The 25797-nt window shown below is 41.6% G+C and overlaps 1 protein-coding gene across 12 annotated transcripts in view; it reads right to left on the bottom strand.

Annotated features, from left to right (window-relative positions):
• cacna1g (calcium channel, voltage-dependent, T type, alpha 1G subunit) overlaps positions 1–25797 on the bottom strand; it is a 156805-nt gene that overhangs the window by 68984 nt on the left and 62024 nt on the right. For 10 of the 12 annotated variants that reach the window (XM_029119829.2, XM_029119834.2, XM_029119825.2 and 7 more), the window contains exons 9-12: positions 18078–18229; positions 14378–14563; positions 11980–12094; positions 11074–11229 (exon numbers count right to left, since the gene is read on the bottom strand). In XM_029119829.2, coding sequence (XP_028975662.2) covers positions 11074–11229; positions 11980–12094; positions 14378–14563; positions 18078–18229 — 609 coding nt within the window. Of the gene's footprint in view, positions 1–3119; positions 3195–11073; positions 11230–11979; positions 12095–14377; positions 14564–18077; positions 18230–25797 lie in introns of all 12 variants that reach the window. The other 2 variants (XM_020046706.3, XM_013133796.4) reach the window with 2 other exon arrangements.

Raw genomic sequence — 25797 nt, 5'->3', positions numbered from 1 at the left:
GTGCCTATCAGACCTGATTACTAGGCCGTCTTGGAGAGAGAGCTCTGGTAATGAACTAGCCAGCCAATCAGCCTTGGGCCTTTACTTGCAAATGTAATGGCTGCCAAACTAATCATTTCACCACTTATGATTTCTATACTCATCTGACTGGGGATTTTCCAGCTAAACCCCCAAAAGCTCTGACTTAGAGAGGATAGGACTCAATAACAGGGGGAAAACAGTCCTGACCATTCAGACTTAGGATATTTAGAGGATCTTGCTGCAATGTCTCCTACTGGTTTCAAATGAGTGGTTTAATTCTTGCTGCTTAACTCTGTTCATTCCACATTTCTCTGGAATGGAGATGGAATGAAAGGACTCAGAGGTAGAAGAGAATAGGTGGTGTACGGTAGAAACCAATGGGAGCATTGCAACATCTACAGAGCGCACGCCACCAACATAGGGCTCATATAAAGCACACACAGCTGAAACCACAACAGGGAAAATGTGCAGGTCAGATACCTGAAGTGAACATTTGGACGTTTCTCTCAGTGAACAACAAAAAAACATACCAATTAATAAAAAACATCTGTGATAGAACAAGGAGCCTTGACACAAAGCACTGTGGGTACCCAGAGTCCACACCTCCCCACTGGCATTTCAGTAGAGGCCAGAGAGGAGGAGCAGGGTTTAGAGGGGTAGGACTGAGAGCTACTTAGTGAATTGGACTGTAATAATATCATGGGGGGCACGCAAAGCATTGTGGGTAACCCAGTCACCCCCTCTCCTCTTTCAGGTGAGGAAGGGGGAGGAGGGGCAGCTTCTTCCTTCTAGCGTGGCAAGTGTAGTACCCAGTGTCTGGCTCTGTGTGGTAATCTGCCAGTGAGATTTTCAGTGTGTGTGCGTGTGGGTGATACTCACGCCGGGCCCAGCTTTAAGCCAGGGACCCATCTGAGTCCTGAGGACCCGTGAGACCACTGGGGAGAAAGTGATTGCCATGTGGGGCCTGTATGGATGGGACCCTAGCAGGGGCCTCTTACGTGGGTTTAGCCAGGACCATCTGTACCATGTCTGTGATCGACGGGCCAACCTGACTCCCATACGTCCTTTCTAGGGTAGAGGAATGAGGGGTTGAACTGTATGGTGACTTTCGGAGACAGTTTTGGAACATATGTTTCGGATATTGTTTAGCGTAAGCCAACTAGCCAGTTTACCAGGTGAAGAGTGGAAGTCGGGCCATGTCTTAGATGGCTAAATGGGGCTCAGGCCTTATTGTTTAGGGCTGATTGCATCCATCCATTTGGCAGGTATGTGCTGTCTCTTGGCAGAGTGTTTTCAGCTCAGGCTCCAGTGATGTGATAAGTGTTGCAGCTGACTGTTGGAATAGGATTAAGCCCTGCTCTAATATTGATCTGTTTCTCACAGCAGCAGTATTCATATACTGATAGGCATTCTGCTGTTTTCTGCCTTTAAAACGACTAGTCTGACACATTGAAACCAATTCACAGAGGAGCAAAAGTGGGTTCACTAAATTAATAAAGGACTGAACAAATGAATAATTTAGTGAACGAATGAATTTAATGTATTAAAATTACAGAGCAATGTTGTAGCACCTGGGTTAAGAATCCATCTTCACAATGTTTTAAGTAACCCAGTGTTTTCAGATTGTTATATTATGACCTATATTTGTGGGGAAATAAGTAAAATCTAAATCCCACAGTTTTTTCTATTTATTGTTTGAAAGAACAGCTTTTCTGTGTTGGAATGGTGGAGGCATATCAAACAACAATATGAAACACATAGTAGCCAGTTCATTGGCCAGCTGCAACCTTTACTTTACTGATAAAAAAGAGACTTCTAATTTTAATTAGCCTTTAATGGTCAACTAAAATAAATAGAACCGACATCTTACATCGCTGCATGTTTACACAGGCTATTCCAAATACAATCATTGTCCAGAAATATGACTTCACTCTATGAGTTTACAAGATATTAACTTGTTATTAACTTGTTTTTAATTGGCCAGTTAGTTAACAATAGATTGAAATGCTGTAGGCAGCCAAGCATAGCAGTGCTCTTCAGTTCCTTATCAATAACTTCTCTAAGGGTGGTTTGAAAACAACAAAGATACCAAGCAGGGAAGAGAGTGTATCCCACTGGGAGTCGTTCAGGAGCACTGAAATAGAAGACGTGTACGAGCCGGCTTGTTTACCAACGCGCAGGCCAATTTGGGCGCACACTAGGGAGAAGGAGGGGCGGAGGGGAGGTAGGAGAGGATGAGCCAGTATAACTGCCACAGCGCTTCTGTTGATAATAGAACCTAGTAGAAACTAAGATCGGCTCTCAAAGGGGAATCTCAATTAGACCGCTCTGAAGGTGTGAATGGACGGACGCACGTGTGTGCTTGGGGGCGTGTACTGTGTATACGTGAGTGTGGGTAGAGAGCCAATGAAAAGCCCTCGGAAGGTCCCCTAGCAGTGTCCAATGAGGCAGGTACATCCAAGACCACAGTGTGCAGACGAGACAACCCGGTTTTTGGTTTGGCTGCTGCGTGACTCGAATCTGGGTTAGCCAACTAAGCCATTAGCTCCGGGTGCTAGCACAAGTCGTCGTGTCCACAATAGTGAGTCCGGCGGCACACATGAAATGATAGGAATACAGACTGGACAGGACAGGGCAGCACACACTCAGGGGTTAAGTACAGGGTGAGCTATGAGCAGACTCTGGTCAAACTCCCTCTCTGAGGTTGAGCTGCAGCCTCTTTATTTCACTTCATACGGATGTCCTGCTGGCGCAGCATCTCCGCACCTCATAACACATCCTCTCCCCTATTGCCAGATTAAACAGAGGGACTTAGCATGCAGAAGCCTCTAAGGAGGATTCTACAGTAGTGCCGTAGCTTTGGCTGGGCTCCTCTTGACGGGTTTCTGGTGCATTTTGTTTGTTTGCACCCCGAGGCTAAAGGAAGAAACCAGTGGACCTGAAGAGAGAGATGTCTGAGGGGACTCTGCTTTCTAACATTAAACAACCAACATCTGAAAGACTCGCCGATGCTACAGTTAAAACCGTCAAAACACACAGAGGCGCACACAGAGACACGCAAAACACACACACACACACGCACACACGCTCACACACACACTGTCAACCTGGTCAGTGTCAACAGCCATGGCATTGTGTAGAGGGGTGGTGGAGGGTAGAGAGACAGGGGGAGCCTGGGGAAGAGAGAGACAGGGAGTGAGAGGCAGGGAGGAGGGGGGGCAGCACTTTGCAGTACAGTACATACCGCTGGGACTAGAGGCAGCTGAATAAGGTTAAACTGGACATGCAAATCCTCTCTCTTGGCCACTTCCTAAAGGGGATTTTTTTTTGTATGTTTTACCGCAGGCAGAGAGAGAAGGGAAGAAAGAGAGAGCCAGGGAGTGGGAAAGGATGAGAGGGCAGCACACAGAAAGAGAGTGAGATAAAGAACGAGGGAAGGAGCAAAGGGAAAAGAGGAGGGACACCACAGCAGCAAAAAACGTAGAGAGAGAATTAGGTTGGTCAGGCTGATAGATAATGTATACATCCTATAACATGCTGAAGAGATGCAGAGGAGAAAATCCATCAGTAAACACAAACCAATGCAGCTGAGTAGCACTGAAACAGAAGGAAGCCCTTCACACTGTAGCATTATGTCCCAGTGGAATCATATGCCTTCAGCCTACTTACAATATAACATGACTTACGAAGGAAGTTGTTCTGTCCCTTATGTGTCATAAGTAGTGGGACGTAGCATAGCACAGTGTGTGTGTGTGTGTGTATGTTTGGGTGTGAGTGTGTTGGGGAATCTCTTGTAAAATCCATATTGTAGTACATTATAATAAGTACAGCCCCTCCCCGCCAATGTCATTATGTCCAACGATTTAAGGAGTAAAGGAGCACCAAGGTGTGCGTGTGTGTGCGCGTGCGCACGTGTGTGTGTGTGTACACAAGGGCATAGTGCCAGAACAGAACATCTCTCATCCCAACTCATGTCCATCAGCCGGTCGTTACCTAGCAACATTGACGCTCTGCAAAGTTTGGCCCACTAAAAATAAGCTCTGTGTTTGCAGAAAAGGATGTAAGGAAAAGAAATGTGAAGGAATTAAGCAAACAGCTTTAGAGTGACCTGCGAGAAGAGGAAGAGAAAAGAAGAGAGTTTGAGGCTAATGGAGCTCAACAGTTTTGGAAATCAGGCTTCAAGATAGGGGAGACTGTGTGTGTGAGTGTGTGTGTGTCATAATGTGGAATCTACCCTGGTGAACTAATAATAAATCTCATCCTAGATGTGTGCCAGGGCTTTTGTATTCAACCTGACAGGTTTGTTGAATTCCAGAGACCAACCACATTATCTATAAATCTTTATTTGCTCAGGAGTCACTGACTGACACAGCTATTCACACTGACTCTCTTTTTCTCTCCTGTTGGTCAGGAGAAGACAATCTATGACAGCGTTTTGGATGAGTCGGGGGGAAAGGGGCTACATTTCATGTGTATTATACATTTTAAACAAACATGCACATACTGTATATTATATATACACACATACTGTGCCTTTTACGATTCTTGGCATTCTTGGCAAAGATTAGCAAAAAAAAAGGCCACGAGAAAATTTCATTGTTGTTCATCAGCATAATCTTAGACTCAAAGTCTGAAAAATTGAACCTTTCATGGTGGTAATACTGTTAAAATTTCAATGAACCTGCTTGGAAGAGAACTCAAGTATATTTTGCCACACTGGACAGAAAAAATATAGTGGTGGATGTGGGAGGTTTTCTGGCGGTTTTGCTTTGCCTTGGGAACCCTGTTAGGATTAATGGGTCATTCGGACTCTGTCATGCACAAGATAAAATGATCTATCTGCTTCTGCCAGGTGGCTACAACAGGAGAAAAGTGATCCAAAGCATTCCTCTAGGCCCATTCAAAATTGTCTCACTGTTCATAGAATCCATTTTTGGAATGGCCATCATGGTCCCGTGATCTAAGCCCAAGTGAAACATGTGGGGTGAGGTAAGGAGCAGAGTACTCAAGTGAGGAACATTCTGGATCTGGAGAACTTCTGCATGAATAAGTAGTCAGATGCCTTGTTAAGTGTTCTCCCACCTATTCAAATACTGTAGTAGTCTTAGTGCTCTCATCCTGGCTTGGGAAGGGGGCAAAAAGTACAAATTAAGGGGCAACCAATAACTGTGCCACACATTTGAGAAAATACGTATTTGGTTTTTATTTGAACAAGTATTCATCAAAGGTTACATTTCTCCGATATTTTGAATATACGGTCAAGTTAATAAAAAGAGAGTATGATATCTTTTGATAGCCTTTTTTGCTAATCTTTACAAAGCATGCCTGTATATAATAAATCTGTAAATGGTACATCTTACGAATTAAGATACCACAAATTAAAGGCCGAAACTATTTTATCATTAAAAACCCAAAGAGCTACAATACAAAGGCAAAACCTTTGGAGTTCACTGCACATATTACCAGTCAAAAGTTTTAACACACCTACTCATTCACGGGTATTTCTTTAGCCACACTTTACCTTAATCATTGCTTTGCACAAACTTAGCATTCTCACAACCAGAATCGTACCATGATTTGTAGTTTTTAGGGGTGTTATATGTATTTGATATGGACATTTATGCTTCGAAATCAACTGCACTGTGTTTGTTTAGTACACCTAAGGGACAGCGCAGACCTCGCCAGGCCCAAAACCTACTTAAAACATGAGGCCACTGAGGGAATAACACCAGTGTTTAAAGCAAATAACTTTGTCTTGTGTTTGAGCGTCTTGTTATCTGTGTCTTGTTTTGTCTGTACACTGTGTTCTTTTCACTTTCTGTTCGTTTTTATCATTGAACCTAAACTGTATGTGTAAACATGTAAACGCTGGGCCGTAAAAGAGGCCGTGGTCACAGTCTGTATTCCTTGTTAAAATAAAGGTTTAATAATCCTGCGTACATTGTTCATTGCCTATGGGGATGGCTATTATGGTGTTGCTATGGTTAATAATATTATTGTATGCCCATGATGACATATGAAGGCAGTGAGTTACCCCAGAGGAGTGGATCCCAACGCCAAGACATGTGAAGTATTGTTGTGCATGTCTCCGGTAAATGGTTAAACTGGTATGTGTTGTTTTGTGTCTAGTTTGGATGTCTTCATTATTATTATACAATGTAGAAAATAGTGAAAATAAAAGCATAGCCTTGACTGAGTAGGTGTATCCACACTTCTGATTGTTAATGTATATATGCATGTAAACATTATATACACACTGATGAACCAAAACATTATGACCACCTGCCTAACATGCTGTTGGTCCTCTGCCTGCCACCAAAAGAGCGCCTACCTGCCGAAGCATGGACTATACAAGACCAGTGAAGGTGTCCTGTGGTATCTGGCACCAAGACATTAGCAGCAGATCCTTTAAGACCAGTAAGTTGCGAGCTGGAGCCGCTGTGGATCGGACTTGTTGATCCAGCACATCCTACAGATGCCCAATCACATTGAGATCTGGGGATTTTGGAGGCCAACTTGAATTCTTCATCATATTCCTCAAATAATTCCCAAACTATCTGTGCATTGTGGCAGGGCATATTTTCCTGCTGAAACAGGCTACTGCCATCAGGGAATACCATTGACATGAAGGGGTGTACCTGGTCTGCAACCATGTTTAGGTAGGTGGTACGTGTCAGATTGACGTCTACAAGAATGCCCGGAACCAGGGTTTCCCAGCAGAACATTGTCCAAAGCATCACACTGCCTCCCCCGGCTTATCGTCTTCCCACAGTGCATCCTGGTGCGATCACTTCTCCTGGTAAACAGCACACATGTACCAGACTGCTCACGTGATGTAAAAGAAAACGCAGCTCATCGGACCAGGTGACCTTCTTCCACTGCTCCAAGGTCCAGTACCGATGCTCGCGTGCCCATTGTAGGTGCTTTCGAAGGTGGACAGGGGTCCTCATGGGCACTCTGATCGGTCTTGGGCTACGCAGCCCCATACACAGCAGGATGGGATGTACTGTGTGTTGTGACACATTCCTCCTGTAACAATCATAAACATTTTGTGTGACTTGTGCCACAGTTGACTTTCTGTCAGTTTGGATCAGGCAGGATAGCCTTCGTTGCCCATGCACATCGACGAGCCTTGGGCTCCATGTCGCCGGTCTCTGGTTTGTCCCTCCTCGTGCCACTGTCAGTAGGTACTCATCACTGCTGACCAAGAGCACCCGACAAGCCTTGTCGTTTCAGAGATGCTCTGACCCAGTCGTCTGGCCATAACAATTTGTCCCTTGTCAAAGTCGCTCAGGTCTTTGCTCCTGGCCATTTCTCCTGCATCCAACTTGATGACTATGAGAACTGATTGATTGCTAATCATCTAATCCACCCAGACTTTGACATGTGCCCTTGTTAGGAGACGATCAACGTTATTCGCTTCATAATATCTATGGCTCATCAATATATACATGCTACCGTTCAAAGGTTTGGGGTTACTTAGATAGCTTTTCCTTCCTTGTTTTGAAAGAAAAGCTATTTTTTTGTCCATTAAAATAACATCCAATTGATCAGAAATACAGTCTAGACATTCCAAATGTTGTAAATGACTATTGTAGCAGGAAACGGCTCATTTTCAATGGAATACCTGCAAAGGAGATCTATTCTCAACAACCATCACTCCTGTGTTCCAATGGCACATTATGATCTCTAATCAAATTTTATCATTTTAAAAGGCTAACTGATCATTAGAAAACCCATTTGCAATTATGTTAGCAAAGCTGAAAACTGTTGTGCTGATTAAAGTAGCAATAAAACTGGCCTTTAGACTAGTTCAGTATCATCAGCATCAGCATTTGTGGGTTCGATTACAAGCTCAAAATGGCCAGAAACAAATAACTTTTTCGGGAACTCAACAGTCCATTCTTGTTCTGAGAAATTAAGGCTGTTCCATGTGAGAAACTGCCAAGAAACTGAAGATCTCAAACAACAATGTGTAGCACTCCCTTCACAGAACAGCACAAATGGGCTCTAACCAGATTAGAAAGAGGTGTGGGAGACCCCAGTGCACGACTGAGCAAGAGGACAAATACATTAGTGTCTAGTTTGGGAAACAGAAGCCTCACAGATACTCAACTGGCACCTTCATTATATATTATCCACAAAACACCAGCCTCAATGTGGGATGCTGACCTACGAGGCAGACCTTCTAATGATCAATGAGCCTTTTAAATCTTGGATTAGCAAACACAACGTGCTATTGGAAGACAGGACTGATGATTGCTGAAAATGGGCCTCTGTACGCCTATGTACATATTCTATTGAATATCAGCCATTTTCAGCTCCAGTTGTCATTTACAACATTAACAATGTCTGCAATGTATTCCTGATCAATTTGATCTTATTCTATTGGACAAAAAAAATAAAAATCTTTGTGACACAAACTTTTGAACGGTAGTATATATGCCTTATAACTTTCAAAAACAGTTCTACACACCAGACAGTTGTAAGATCTAATAACTAAACCAGACAATGTAATGTATTTTAAAGATTTTGTCCGCTCCCCTATCCTGGCTATTCTTCTAACTCCCTCCCTGCCTCCTCTCCCCTTTCCCTTTCCTCCATTCTCTTCTCCCCTACCCTCCCTTCTCCTTCCCCATACTCCTCTCCTCTCACCCCCCCCCCCACCCCCCATTCCCTCTGGTCTGCTGTGCTCCCTGTTATTCAAAGTGCACCAGACATGAAAGCAGAGGTGTTGGCACAATTGAGTGAACAGACAGATAAGGAGAGTAGGATGGAGAGAGATGAATGAGCAACAATAACTAGGAATGTGCAATTAAAACAAAGTAGAGGCCAAACCAGAGTGATTTAGATGGTTAGACTTTCTCCGTTAAGAAAACTATTAATCTATATGTCTGGCCGAAAGGACACACTACATTCTTAAAACAGTGATTACAACCACACTGTATATCTATCCACCCATCCATCTACAGAGGATATAAAAATTCTACAGACCCATGTTAACATTTTCAGTTCTTGTGATGTAAAAGAACGAGACAAAGATAAATCATGTCAGAACTTTTTCCACCTTTAACGTAACCTAGAACATGAACAATTCAATTGAAAAACCAAATGAAATATTTGAGGAAAAATAAATAAATAAATAAAAACTCACAATAACCAGGTTGCATAAATGTGCACACCCTTAAACTAATACTTTGTTGAAGCATCTTTTGATTTTATTACAGCACTCAGTCTTTTTTGGTAAGAGTCTATTATCATGGCACATCTTGACGTGGCAATATTTCCCCACTCTTCTTTGCGAAAGCGCTCCAAATCTGTCAGGTTGCGAGGACATCTCCTGTGCACAGCCCTCTTCAGATCACCCCACAGATGTTCAATTGGATTCAGGTCTGGGCTCTGGCTGGGCCATTCCAAAAAGTTAATCTTCTTCTGGTGAAGCCATGCTTTTGTGGATGAGTGCTTTGGGTCATTGTCGTGCTGAAAGGTGAACTTCCTCTTCATCTTCAGTTTTCTAACGGACGCCTGGAGGTTTTGTGCCAAAATTGCCTGGCATGCTTCACTGTGGGTATGGTGTTCTTTGGGTGATGTGCAGTGTCATTTTTGCGCCAAACATATCTTTTGGAATTATGGCCAAAACGTTCAACCTTGGTTTCATCAGACCATAACACATTTTCCCATGTGCTTTTGGGGGACTTGATGTTTGTTTTTGCAAACTTCAGCCGGGCTTGGATGTTTTTCTTTGTAAGAAAAGGCTTCCGTCTTGCCACGATACCCCATAGCCAATTCATATGAAGAATATGAAAGATTGTTGTCACATGTAGCACACAGCCAGTAGTTGCCAGAAATTCCTGCAGTTCCTTTAATGTTGCTGTAGGCCTCTTGGAAGCCTCCCTGACCACTTTTCTTCTCGTCTTTTCATCAATTTTGGAGGGCCGTCCAGTTCTTGGTAATGTCTCTGTTGTGCCATATTTTCTCCACTTGATGATGACTGTCTTCACTGTGTTCCATGGTATGTATAATGCTTTGGAAATTATTTTGTACCCTTCTCCTGACTGATATCTTTCAACAATGAGATCCCTCTGATGCTTTGGAAGCTCTTAGCGGACCATGGCTTTTGCTCTGAGATGCAACTACGAAAATGTCAGAAAAATCCTACTAGAACAGTTGAACTTCATTAGTGATTTGAATGTGATTGGTTCATTCTGAACACAGCCACACCCCCAGCTATAAGAGGGTGTGCACACTTATGCAACCAGGTTATTGTAAGGTTTTTATTTTTAATTTCCCCCCGATTTCAGCTCGTTTTTCAATTGAACTGTTCACATTACAGGTCACATTAAAAGTGGAAAAAGTTCTGACATGATTTATCTCTGTCTCATTCTTTTACATCACAAAAATCTGGCATTTTAACAGTAGACTTTTTATATCCACTGTATCTATCTATCCATCCATCCATCCATTCATCCATCAGATCCATCCACTCTATCTTAATCTATTTATTACTCTATTGCTCTGTCTGTCTTCCTTTCACTTTATACATCTCTAAGAAACTCTCTCTCTCCCTCACTGTCAGAGAAGAATCACAGCTATGTGGATAATTCTCTTTTGTTTTATGAGCAGAGAGTATGTGATGGATAACAAAAGGAGGAATGTATGACTGAGGATGATGGAGAAGAATGTGATATTCATGTAAGCATATTTTCTTGATGAAGGATGACATCACTAAGTAAAATATGAAAAATGTCAAACATGACAACTGAATATATTAATGGAGAGAGGGATGGAAGGAGGAACTGAGTGAAGAAGGGAAGAGAGGAAGGAGAGAAGGTAAAGACTGTGCGTCTAAAGGAATGGGGGAGGAGAAGAGGCCAGGGAAAAACAGATGGAGATAAGTGATTCTGATTAAGAGTCAAGGCAGAAGAACAGGCAGTGTCTTAAGAGACAATGATTAATTTATGAACGGGTCCAAGCCCTGAGCCACAGCAGAGAGGGTGTTTCCTTCCCATCTTATTAAGTGCCTGGGAGTATTATTTGGTACTCTTAGGTTACCTCAGTCTGGAAGCCCTCAACCAAGATAGCCACCAGCAGGTTGAAGAGGACATAGTTTCCAAAGGTCATGAGGGCGATGAAGTAGACAGCAGCTACAGGAGAAGTGGAGGCCATGCCATTATAAAGCACCTTGTTCCAATCCTCTTGGGTTAGAATCTGGGGAGAGAGCAAATGGTTTTGTCTTATTAGTCAACTAAAGTCGAGATCTGCCTTCTGTGGGCACGAGACAAAATTTGGGGGGATTTTGTTTTCACAGATAATATTTTTGTTTATTTTTTACAAAATACAATCACCCCAATATTGTTACATCCAATTTATGACTAAGGCCCTGCTTGGTAAATGTAAAAAAACATGTTATGTAGATATATTAATTTTGCCACAGGACAGACAGGGTCCTTAATCTAATTCAATGTTGTGGAAATGTTTCCAATACATTTTGGAAATGTCCGGCAATTCAACGCGTTTTGCCCTGTGCTGGACAGAAAGTTTGTAATTGCATTTCTTGCAATTCTACATATTTTCCCATGACTTATGTATGCCATGCTAATACAGCATGATATCTGAATGAGAATGCCTAACTAAATCAACGGGGGCAGTCTTGAGGTCATGGCCTCTGGGAACATGCCCTGCTTGCCAGGTTAGTATACTGACATAATCACTAGCATTTCAGATAGCTAGCTAGACAAGCTACCAATCTGTTAGCTGACTGTCATTAACTGACATAACATGACAAAAACTGTAGAAGCACAACCATAAATCAAAATTCTACAATTTACTCTTAACAGTAAGTTGAGATCCCGACTGATAAAAAATGTATAGGATTCATTTTTGAATCGGGTACCCTGTTCAAGGAAACGTGTGGCAGGCTGATTTTGGAACAACAGGGAGGAGGTAGAAAGATCTCACCTGAAACACAGTGACGATTGCCCATAGCAGTGAGTCAAAGTTCTTCCTATCTGGTAGAGTGTCTCCATCTCTCTCTGACCCAAACTTACAGCCAAACAGATGCATGCCCAGGATACTGACGGATATGGGGATGACAGACAAACAGAGAGGGTGGATAGAGGAAGAGAGGGATGTTAAAGGAAGACAGAAGACGATTAATTAAGAGACAGATTATAGAGGAAGAGAGGGTATATACAAACAGAGGATCAAGGAAGAGAAAGGATGGGACGGGGAGGGAAAAGTTATGTTTTACATTATTGTGAATAACTGTATTATGATAGAGATAAAGAGTGTGAGAGAGGGCACCAACGGGAGTCATCATGGCATGAGAATAGAAGACGGAGCCTCCCACTGTTTCAGTCTGCAGTTGTTCTCTTGTTGTGTGATTATGAATAGCAAAGAGCTGACCCTGTGGGATGTGTGTGTATGTGTGTAGAGGGATTAGTGACTAGGCCTCTAGTCTGCATCTTGGCTCCTCTTCACTCACACATTCAGTGGGTGTTTGTCTGTTCTACTCAAAGCACTGTGTGTGTTTTGCGTGTGTGTATAGGCTATGTAGCACTTATCCATAGATCTAGTTTCGTTAAGCTTGCCAACGGCTAACCCAACTAAACAAGGGGATATTGAGGAAAAAGGGAATCTCCAATATTTCCTGTCATCCTATCCCTTCTTTCTCAAGCCTCCTGACAGATGCAATTTCTTCTTTTTACATCCTCTTCAGTTTACTGACCAAGTAAAACACTTTATATTACTCTCCATTACACCACCTCTACTTGCCTCTTCTTACATTTCCAATCACAGTTTTACTTTAAATACCTCTCTAACCCAGACATTTCCTTCCCTTCCTCTCTTTCTCGTTCTTTCCTAACCACTCTTTACAGGAACTCTGGCTGACTGCCACTTCTTTTCATTAAAAAAATATATATAATAATTCGACCTTATGGGAGATGACACAACCAAGAAGTCGAGTCAAGTGTGAGGATAGCCTTCCAGGTAAGCGATTATAATCTAAACAATATAAATATGTTTTTAAAACAACCCATACAAACAGCCTTCACAGTTTGATAAAAGCCTAGATGGCTGCCAACAAGATATTTGAATTCCTCAACAATTTCCACCACGATAGCCTACAAAATGGATCAACAACAACTCCTCAACAACTCCTTGACTAACACCCACTTTAAAAAAGGAAGAACGACTTATCAACTAATACCAAAGATCTACTGTACTTGAAGTAGGTGTTAGTGCTCTGGAATCCATGCAACTATTGAAAGGTTGCGTGAGGAGGTGAATGGACTTCGGAAAAGCCTAGACTTCAGTCAGACCGAAATAATCACTACAAAAAGCCAAATTGGTCGTGGCTACAGGGAAAACCTTCAAGCCTATCATGGGGAAGGTATCGGTTAAAAACTGAAGATTAAATGAACTGTTGTTGGAATTACAATCACAGGGAATGAGGGAGAATTTAATTTCCTCAGGAACTCCAGAAAAAGGGATGCCATTGGGAATCAATCATCAATATTTCAGAGAGATTAGCAACCCAAGGAAGATACCTTTTCCTTTTCAAAACTGTTAAACCTTTTAAAGAAAGAAAGAGCACAGGGAAAACGAGCATGCATCACTGTCAATAAATTATACATAGACGCCTAGCATTTCCACAAAAACCACACCAAACCTTGGCTCTACCATTAACACCGTGTAAAAAAATAGACTAAACAGCAAATTACAAAAAGTTTGAGCAATATGTACAGAGGATATTTGTAAATCCCTAAGCTTTTATCTGTATGATGAGCTGTGACTTTAGTAGCACATGGTTAAAAGAAAAGGCTGAGGCTAGAATATTTTCTTTTTTTTACAGGAAACTCATTCTACATTGTCTGAGGAGGCTGGGTGGAAAAAAGAACAGGGGACCTACACTTGGCATGGCCAAAGGAATTCAAAAGGGTGATGATATTGATAAAGAAATGCTGACCTAAATGAGCAAACTGTCCTTAAGGACGCTCACGTAAGACGGATAATTTTTAATATGAAACTGTCTGAGAAACAGATCTGACGGGTTAATCTCTATGGCCCAAATAAAGATTATTAAAAAAAAAACATCTATAATAACCTCTTGAATTTAAAGGCAGGTGATGACCATATATTTACGATTTATTACAAGATTTCTACTCATCGTAAAGGGCATCATACTACGAATTATCACGCAACGACACCTAAGGAAATCACTAATATCATGGACACAGATTTACATAGATATATTGACCCTTACCTAGTGAGGCAACAGTCTGTCAACTTCAGGAATGTGACTGACCATTTGGCTTGGGGGGTAGGAAATGGTAGAGTGATCTGGGATAGCTACCTGAATATGAAGATGAAGAGCATAAGCAGCATACAGAAGGTGGCCACATTGTCCATAGTCTTCATCAGCACCACCAGCTGTCTCTGTAGAGCAGGCATGAAGCGCACCAGCTTCAACACACGCATCAGCCTGAAGGTACGCAACACAGAAAGACCACCGCCCTGCTGGCCCACGATCTCCCATACGCTGACAAGAGAGAGGACACATTCACTCAGTTAGAGGATCACTCATTGGTAGAAGACATGTCTGCAGGTATTACAGACCTGGGCTTGGCCTGGATCCACAGAGCCTCTCAGGGGAGCACTGCTGAGCTAGCATCGGGTTCACGTTTTTGATAATAGTGGACACTGTTATGTGGACAGGTGCAGATCTTCAACAAGATCTCACAGTCTCACATCAGTATTCAACGTTGGTCCAGGGAAGATGAACGTCTATGGGTGAAGTGAAAAAAGTGTCTTTATGTGAAGGACATAAACGTTGATGGTGAAGTGAAGACGAGCACTTTGAAAACGAGATGAACGTCTATGGGTTAGGTGAAAACAGGCATCTTCAATGACAGTGGATAAACGTCTGTGGGTGAATTGAAAACGAGCAATGCAACGTCTACAGATGAAGTGAAAACCGATGTCTTCATTTTTAAGGAGATAAATGTCTACGGGTGAAGTGAATACAAGTGTTTTCACTTGAAAGTGATGAATATCTATTGGTGTAGTGCATGCAAACGTCTACAGGTGGAGTAAAGGATGAGATGAATAAACACAAATGGCCCATGGACAAGGATGATTAAGGTTACATTTGATGGTTAGGACTAGCTATTAAAGGGTTAAGGTCTGGGATAAACCTAAAAACAAAAATATAATAGTGATATATAAATATATATATCATAGTTCTGGAAAAAATTAGGGGACACCTATTTTTTCTTAAATCAGCATCTCTACATGTATGGCAGCCATTCCATTCCAGTGTTCATTAAATTCCAACACAGGTACTCCTCATTTGACTCAATGAGGTACTGATTACGTGATTACCTGAACCAAATCTAATTTTATGAGGAAAAGTATAAAAACACTGATGTGGTCATCACTATCCTCTTGCAATAGGACCAGCTGGATGGCAAAAACAGTGCAACTAGTACCTCAAAAGTAATTTGAATAAAAAAATAACTATTCAGCATGACAAAATTGTTGAAAAGAAAAAAATATTTAGTGAGGAAAAGAAGGGTTCAATTCTGGCTTTACTTGCAGAGGGATACAGTGAGCATCAGGTTGCTTCCATCCTGAAAATGTCAAACACGGCGGTTCATAAGAACAAGGTGAAACAACAGGCATTGGATAAGAACCCCATTGAAAACCTCTGGAATTTGATCAAGAGGAAAGATGGATGGTCAGAAGCCATCAAAAAAAGCTGAGCTACTTGAATTATTGTGCCAGGAGTGGCATAAAGTCACCCAACAGCAAAGTGACAGACTGGTGGAGAGCATGCCAAGACGCATGAAAGCTGTGATTAAAAATCAGGGTTAATCCACCAAATATTTCTGAACACTTCCTAAATTAAAACATCAGTATTTTTTTGTAGTGGTCTCTTAATTTTTTCCAGAGCTGTATATATATATATATATATATATATATATATATATATATATATACTGTAGTTGAAGTCAGAAGTTAACATGCATTTAGGTTAGAGTCATTAAAACTCATTTTTCAACTACTCCACAGATTTCATGTTCAAAAAACATAGTTTTGGCAAGTCAGTTAAGACATCTACTTTGTGGAAGACAAGTAATTTTTCCACAATTGTTTAAACTGATAATTCACTATATCACAATTCCACTGGGTCAGATATTTACATAGACTAAGATGACGGAGTCGTTAAACAGCTTGGAAAATTCCAGAAAATTATTCAATGGCTTTAGAAGCTTCTGATTGACATCATTTGAGTCAATTGGAGGTGTACCTGTGCATGTATTTCAAGGCCTACCTTCAAACTCAGTGCATTTTTGCTAGACATCCTGGGAAATTCAAAAGAAATGAGCCAAAAAATAGTAGACCTCCACAAGTTTGGTTCATCCTTGGGAGCAATTTCCAAACACATGAAGGTACCACGTTCATCAATAGTACACAAGTATAAACACCATGGGACCACGCAGCCGTCATACTGCTCAGGAAGGAGATGAGTTCTGTCTCCTAGAGATGAATGTACTTTGGTGGGAAAGTGCAAATCAATCCCAGAGCAACAGCAAATGACCTTGTGAAGATGCTTGAGGAAACAGGTACAAAAGTATCAATATGCACAGTAAAACAAGTCCAAATAACTGCAAGTCCAAAAAACTGTTGCAAAACTCTATAAAAAAAAAGCTACACTACGGTTTGCGACTGCACATGGCGACAAAGATCGTGTTTTTTGGAGAAATGTCCTCTGGTCTTAAAAATGTAACTGTTTGGCCATTATGACCATTGTTAAATTTGAAGTAAAAAGGGGGAGGCTTGCAAGCCGAAGAACACCATCCCAACCGTGAAGCACGTGGGTGGCAGCATCATGTTGTGCACTTCACAAAATAGTTGGCATCATGAGGATGGAAATGTATGTTGATATACTGAAGCAACATTGCAAGACAACAGTCAGGAAGTTAAAACTTGGTTGCAAATCAGTCTTCCAAATGGACAATGACCCCTAAGCATACTTCCAAAGATGTTGCAAAATGGCTTAAGGACATCAAAGTCAAGGTATTGGAGTGGTCATCATAAAGCCCTGATCTCAATCCTATAGAAAAGTTGTGGGTAGAACAGAAAAAAACATGTGCAAACAAGGAGACCTAGAAATCTGACTCAGTTACAGGAGTTCAGTCATGTGGAATGGGCCAAAATTCACCCAACTTATTGTCGGAAGCTTGTGGTATGCTTCCCGAAACGTTTGACACAATTGAAACCATTTAAAGGCAATACTACCAAATACGAATTGAGTGTGTGTACATTTCTGACCCACTGGGAATGTGAAAAGCTGAAATATATAATTCTCTCTACTACTATTCTGACTATTATGTAAACATCTGACTTCAACTATATACAGTATATGTGTATGGGCAAGACTAGCATGACATATGTGTTATCAAATCATTTCCACCCATAGTTCCTTGTATGGTTATTTTGTGCATTTTTTTTTTTTCTCAGATCCCTGTGAATCCACCTAAAAAGCCAATCCTGTATTGCATTTCAACAATGCAGTATTATGTAGGGAAAATAATGCAATTAGATTAAATATTTCTATTGCAAGACAAACTTCAACTTTTGAGGAAACCTACGATGGTTTTGTTGGACCAGTTTATGTGCACAATAACAGTAAAGGCCATTTCACATTACTGTGAAAAAAGTGTTCAATATTTTTGTTTGGGAAACCTACATATGTCATTAAACCCTGTGTGCAATTGCTAAATTATCTACTATCTTAAAAATGACATGCGTCCCGCTAACAGACAGGCCCATGCAAATTGTTGAAAAGTAAATTGTTTCATCAGGGGATGTTGAGGCTATGACAGGGGGTGGCAGCACCCCTACATCCCACAGCTGTGGCAGGCCCTGACCTCTAAACATTACACAGGCAAAACTGTCAGTGTGCCATCAGTCGTAAGTTAGGAAGTTGCCATAGCAGTCAAACACTGCCTTTTTATGAGGAACTGATGTAGTTCGTTGTGACATCTCACCTGATGACCACTATGATTCCGTCGAAGATGTTGTAGGGGTTTTTGATGTAACCAAATGGCCCATAGACCAGGACCTTGAGCAACATCTCCAAGGCAAACAGACTGGTGAACACTATGTTACTGATCTCTAAAGCATTGGTCAGCTCATCCGGCTGAAGGAGAGAGATAGATGGAGGGGAGCAGGAAATGGAGAAGAGAGAAACAATCAGATAGTTACTGTATATTTAAATGGCATGCACATACACACACACATACACACACACACAGAAAAACACACAAACATCTGCTGATTAGATAAACAAATACAATGTCAGTGACTGTTTTCATCAAACATCAGAGAGCTGTATCGTCATCCCTGTAGCCAGATGAAACACATGCTGTCCTACATGGAACGTGTGTTATTACACAGTTGGTGAGTAGAACCTCTGCTCAGACTACACACTCAGTACATCTGAACACGAGTTATGATTTGGTGTGGTCTGATCCCATGGACCCACCAATGTACTGAGCCAGTAGGCCGACGCTTTAGCGAGAACCTTATGGTATGTGCTGATGAGTGAAACTGATGAGTTCTGACCCTTTTTGGGGATGACTGTAATGACTCCCTTGTTCGGGAGTAGGTGGAAGTGCCCCGGATTAATTAGGATATACAAACTTTCTATGGAAATAGGATGAGAGAGACTACCCAAATTTCATATAGTATTTTCAGTGGAATCCTTCAGTGCCAGGGGTCAATCCATTTATCCTGCATGGTCTCCTCAGGAAAAAGAAGCCAACTTACACTCACCTAAAGGATTATTAGGAACACCATACAAATACTGTGTTTGACCCCCTTTCGCCTTCAGAACTGCCTTAATTCTACGTGGCATTGATTCAACAAGGTGCTGAAAGCATTCTTTAGAAATGTTGGCCCATATTGATAGGATAGCATCTTGCAGTTGATGGAGATTTGTGGGATGCACATCCAGGGCACGAAGCTCCCGTTCCACCACATCCCAAAGATGCTCTATTGGGTTGAGATCTGGTGACTGTGGGGGCCATTTCAGTACAGTGAACTCATTGTCATGTTCAAGAAACCAATTTGAAATGATTCGAGCTTTGTGACATGGTGCATTATCCTGCTTGAAGTAGCCATCAGAGGATGGGTACATGGTGGTCATAAAGGGATGGACATGGTCAGAAACAATGCTCAGGTAGGCCGTGGCATTTAAACAATGCCCAATTGGCACTAAGGGGCCTAAAGTGTGCCAAGAAAAAATCCCCCACACCATTTCACCACCACCACCAGCCTGCACAGTGGTAACAAGGCATGATGGATCCATGTTCACATTCTGTTTACACCAAATTCTGACTCTACCATTTGAATGTCTCAACAGAAATCGAGACTCATCAGACCAGGCAACATTCTTCCAGTCTTCAAATGTCAAATTTTGGTGAGCTTGTGCAAATTGTAGCATCTTTTTCCTATTTGTAGTGGAGATGAGTGGTACCCGGTGGGGTCTTCTGCTGTTGTAGCCCATCCGCCTCAAGGTTGTGCGTGTTGTGGCTTCACAAATGCTTTGCTGCATACCTCGGTTGTAACGAGTGGTTATTTCAGTCAAAGTTGCTCTTCTATCAGCTTGAATCAGTCGGCCCATTCTCCTCTGACCTCTAGCATCAACAAGGCATTTTCGCCCACAGGAATGCCGCATACTGGATGTTTTTCCCTTTTCATACCATTCTTTGTAAACCCTAGAAATGGTTGTGCGTGAAAATCCCAGTAACTGAGCAGATTGTGAAATACTCAGACCGGCCCGTCTGGCACCAACAACCATGCCACGCTCAAAATTGCTTAAATCACCTTTCTTTCCCATTCTGACATTCAGTTTGGAGTTCAGGAGATTGTCTTGACGAGGACCACACCCCTAAATGCATTGAAGCAACTGCCATGTGATTGGTTGATAAGATAATTGCATTAATGAGAAATTGAACAGGTGTTCCTAATAATCTTTTAGGTGAGTGTATGTGTAAGCATTGTGGACGTGAGAGCAGAGGTACTCTCTGCCAGTGGGGTTGGATAGTCTCCACAGGTCAAACAGTTTAGCACCGTTCATGAAGATATTTAAGAATTCACTGAAGTTATGGGTGAGAATTTTGGCACATATATAGCAAGGTGCAACCCAAAGTGAGAGGCAGCATAATCAAACTGAGTCCGGTCTCAATAACACAAAAGAATCTGCATGCACAAACATTTATTCACATAACCTATTAAAGAGAAAGGTGGTAAGATCAATCTTCAAAGGGGAAGCAAGCCTTATTATAATAAATAAAAACCCAATTTCCGTTTAAGCTTCCTCACAAGATTATCTATAATAACTTTGAAGGACGGCTTTCCAGTTAATATTATACCTATGTATTTGTAGGATGACACCTTTTCAATGGATGTGTCTCCAGATGATAAAATGCTCCCTTTCTCTGGCTGAGAGAGAACTCTGGTAAAGGTCAATATATCGAGCTGGAGTCTTATAGTTTCTTCGTGAGTCTGTTTGCGTGTGTTTATGTGTGCGTTCTTTCAGCTTCTTTCTTCTCATTACAGACCACATGTATACTAAGCATTCCTGAACCCTTATGTGCAGTTGTTATTAAAGAATTTCACTTCACAATGCCTTGCCAACACACTTAAACACACGCACACACACACACACACACACACACACACACACTTCCACGGACAGACTTGGAACGCAGCCAAACGCACTGCAGTCAGGAACACACAGCATCATTAGATTACATTATATAAATTAGATTAGAGTTAACCAGATTACATGACCAAACCTCAACTCTCTGTCTCACACTCCCTCACGTCTCATTAAGGAGGAAATAGGAATCTAGGAAAACAATTAGGTGTGTGTGTGTGTGTGTGTGTGTGTGAATGAAAGAAAGAAAGAATGAGAGACAGAGAAAAACCTTGACGATGTACCGACTCAGTGAGCATGGCAGTGCTGTCAAGAGATCTCTGACAACGACGAGTAAGCCTATAGAGACGAGGTAAGGTCACTGACTTAGTGGTGTCAGGAAAACTACCTCCAGCTCAATATCAGCCAAACGAAGGATATTATTGTTGATCACAGGAAGCAGTGGCAGGGAGGCCACGCCCCCAAACATATCAATGGGTCTGCAGTAGAGAGAGTCCACAACATCCAGTTCCTTGGTGTCAACATCAGCGATGACTTGACCTGGTCTCATCACTCTAATATATTGGTGAAGGAGGCCAGGAAACAGCTCTTCTTCCAACGCCGATTAAGGAGATTTGGCATGGATTTGGCATGGATACTCTCCAACTTCTACAGATGCACTATCGATAGTATCCTGTTCCGGCTGTGTCACCGCGTGGCATGACAGCTGCAGCGCCCTCGACCGTAAAGCATTTCAGAGGGTGATTAAAAACAGCAGAGCGCATCACAAGGTCTGACCTGCCATCCCTGCAGGATCTCTACACAGAGAGGTGTAGGATGAGGAGCAAACAAATCATTACAGATCCCAGCCACCCGTGCCATGGACTGTTTACCAAGCTGCCATCAGGCAGAAGGTACAGGAGTATTCCATCCATAACAAACAGGCTACGGGACAGCTTCTTTCCTCAGGCTATAAGGCTGCTCAATTCAAGAACCCCTCCTCCCTTCCATCCATAGTCCCATGCACACCTGTCACTTTATTTCATGCTCATCTGCCAATCATATCATACACACCTGTCACTTTTACATTGCACTACGGTTGTACAGTTATTACTATTGATGCGTGTTTTTTGTATAGTGTTATTATTGATAGTTTGTGTTATCTTCTTATTTTTATATTATAATTACTGTTACTTTTTTAACTTTTAACTGCACTGTCAGGAGTAGGAAAACCAAGAATTTCATTGCCATAACCTGTTATTCCAAATGACAAATAAACCTTTTGAACTTGAACTTGAAAGTCCGGAATGGACACAACCGTCTCTCAAGAGAAGACAGGTTAAGTGCATGTTTCCCACAGAATGAGGTATAAACGGAGCTGCTCTTCCTAATCTTCGGAAAAATCCATTAAGACATTAAGGACACTAATTTCCCTCAGATCACACAGAACCAAAGAAGTAGAAATCAAATCAAACATTGATAAACTCAAAAACTGGTATGCAAATGACTATATTGTGCTATAAAACAGGATGATTTGTGACACATTGCCTTAAAAACCTCAACCACTGGAGTGAATTCCACATTGTGAACATAACCAATATGTATCATTTACACTTAAGTATTTGCAATTTCTTACAATACTTTACATATTTTATATACAATTCCAAATGCCTTTATATATTGGAAACGTGTAAGGTTTACTTAGAATGTTAGATGGATTTGTTTTGTCACTTTCATCAGCTTTATCAGGACCAAGACAGCAAATAAGTGAGTTCATTCAAATGATTTGTGCCATGCGTCTACTTAAACAAACAGTAACTGAGGGAATTGACGTACTGCTTAAATGGGTACTACAAGTTTCGAAGCTACAATAACTATTGAAATCTGTAGCTAGAAATCACTATACATAACACATAGCTAATCTTTATAGACATGGCAATCGTTAAAAAACATATATTTGGGGTAGTTAGTCTAAACCCCAACGGTAGCGTTGTTCAAAGAACTAACGACCAGGTTTTGAGGAAAAAGGTTTTGTGAGAAAGCATTTTGTAAGAAGAAGTAAAAGTTTGGAAAAAGTTACAGTGGGGAGAACAAGTATTTGATACACTGCCGATTTTGCAGGTTTTCCTACTTACAAAGCATTTAGAGGTCTGTCATTTTTATCATAGGTACACTTCAACTGTGAGAAACCAGAATCTAAAACAAAAATCCATAATATCACTTTGTATGATTTTTTTATAATTAATTAGCATTTTATTGCATGACATAAGTATTTGATCACCTACCAACCAGTAAGAATTCCGGCTATCACAGACCTATTAGTTTTTCTTTAAGAAGCCCTCCTGTTCTCCACTCATTACCTGTATTAACTGCACCTGTGTAAGAACATCAGGGATAAAATTGTAGACCTGCACAAGGCTGGGATGGGCTACAGGACAATAGGCAAGCAGCTTGGTGAGAAGGCAACAACTGTTGGCGCAATTATTAGAAAATGGAAGAAGTTCAAGATGACGGTCAATCTCCTTCGACCTGGGGCTCCATGCAAGAGCTCACCTCGTGGGGCATCAATGATCATGAGGAAGGTGAGGGATCAGCCCAGAACTACACGGCAGGACCAGGTCAATGACCTGAAGAGAGCTGGGACCACAGTCTCAAAGAAAACCATTAGTAACACACTACGCCGTCATGGATTAAAATCCTGCAGCGCACGCAAAGGTCCCCCTGCTCAAGCCAGCGCATGTCCAGGCCCGTCTGAAGTTTGCCAATGACCATCTGGATGATCCAGAGGAGGAATGGCAGAAGGTCATGTGGTCTGATGAGACAGAAATAGAGCTTTTTGGTCTAAATTCCACTCGCTGTGTTTGGAGGAAGAAGAAGGATGAGTACAACCCCAAGAACACCATCCCAACCGTGAAGCATGGAGGTGGAAACATCATTCTTTGGGGATGCTTTTCTGCAAAGGGGACAGGACGACTGCACTGTATTGAGGGGAGGATTGATGGGGCCATGTATCGCGAGATCTTGACCAACAACCTCCTTCCCTCAGTAAGAGCATTGAAGATGGGTCATGGCTGGGTCTTCCAGCATGACAACGACCCGAAACACACAGCCAGGGCAACTAAGGAGTGGCTCCGTAAGAAGGATCTCAAGGTCCTGGAGTGGCCTAGCCAGTCTCCAGACCTGAATCCAATAGAAAATCTTGTGCTGATAGTCCGTATTGCCCAGCGACAGCCCTGAAACCTGATGGATCTGGAGGATCTGGGAGGAGTGGGCCAAAATCCCTGCTGCAGTGTGTGCAAACTTGGTCATGAACTACAGGAAACGTATGATCTCTGTAATTGCAAACAAAGGTTTCTGTACCAAATATTAAGTTCTGCTTTTCAGATGTATCAAATACTTATGTCATGCAATAAAATGCTAATTAATTACTTAAAAATCATACAATGTGATTTTCTGGATTTTTGTTTTAGATTTCGTCACTCACAGTTGAAGAGTACCTATGATAAAAAATGACAGACTTCTACATGCTTTATAAGTGGGAAAACCTGCAAAATTCAGCAGTGGATCATACTTGTTCTCCCCACTGAATGTCTACTGGTAAATATGTGTTGTTATTTTTTGTTGGCATGTTAGAAGCCAGATAAATACAAATGTGCTGTTTATCTGTGAAATCTGTTATGTTACTAATTATGGGTGCATTGGGTGCTGCTGGGACCAGGCAAACATAATGCAAAAGAACACTTATGCATTTACTTGTGACAAGTACAGCCAGCCACAGAACACCACATGGGCATGATCAATGTCTTTTTTTGTCTTGTAAAAAGTATTATTGTATTCTCCAATCACCATTTTGTTAGAGAGGTGGTATCTTAGGAATTCTGGATAGACCAATACAGAGGAAATACAATATATCACAAAATTAATAGTTGCTCGTTCCAGATTGTTTTGATGAGATCTTATGTTTTCATGACATGTATAATTGCTAATATTAGAAATGAATACATTAAATGGTTGTGCGATGGTGAAAAACCTTTAAATGTATTTAAAATTGAATTGAGAGAAAAGGAGTCGAAAAAGAGAGATGGAAAAAGACATATGAGGGAGGGAGACAGACTGAGGATGTTGAGAAGCATTCTTGTTAGTAGATGTTGCTGTGCTGAGCTAATCAGAACCATGGGGCCATTTTGATTTTACCCATATAGGCATTTCTGGGTCATTGCATGTCCCTAACACTCTATTCAGGAACTCAACCTTTGCAGCTGCTATCTCAAGAGGTTTCCCACTGTTAATGGTGATGCTATCTTAGAAAGGTCTCAGAAAATATAAATGCCTTTGAAAGACTTTGAAAGGAAACAAAGTGCAAGTACAAGCACATTTCTACATATGAGTCATTAGGCTTCCTACTGCAGTTGATGTTTTGAGCGCTACATGTTTTGTCTTTGCCACAGTTTCTATAACTTAGTCACAAACAGGCTGCTATAAACAGATTGACCAGATGTGGCCAGATGTGAACTCCGTGGACTTCCACAGACCTGCTGGTCTTGGTTTGTTTCACTATGCGTCAGAAGGAACGCACTCACTGGCCCTCTACCTGAAATTAGCTCACAGATGCCCAAGTCGCCACAAGGATTTGCGACCAGGCAAGATAATCGCATTCAATTACTACACCCCCAAACCCGGAGGGTGTTGGACTGTTGGCCAGCTTTACTGCCCTCCACAGGATCCTCCTGTATTATTTGGCTCTGCAAAACTCGGTCAGAACATTAAATAATACATTCATTGCATTTATTATTGCACTGTGCATCCAAACATCAGTCAGATACTCTCTCTTGCAATTTGCAGATAGAGGCACACTTACGAGCACTTACAGGTAAATAATTTTAGCCAAACAATATGATCCGAATATATACACTTTACAATACACAGGACAAAACCTGCTATTGGTCTCTTATGATTATAATGACAATTTTTATCATTATGATGTTAGATACTCTTCTTGTTGTCATAATCTCATACACCCTTACTACCACTATTGTCAGATACTCTTACAAACACAATTATGTCAA

Source organism: Esox lucius, chromosome 5 (genome assembly GCF_011004845.1).
Source record: "Esox lucius isolate fEsoLuc1 chromosome 5, fEsoLuc1.pri, whole genome shotgun sequence".
Classification (NCBI taxonomy): domain Eukaryota; kingdom Metazoa; phylum Chordata; class Actinopteri; order Esociformes; family Esocidae; genus Esox; species Esox lucius.
The sequence above is the reverse complement of the archived record's forward strand: the minus strand, read 5'-3'. Positions and strand labels throughout refer to the sequence as shown.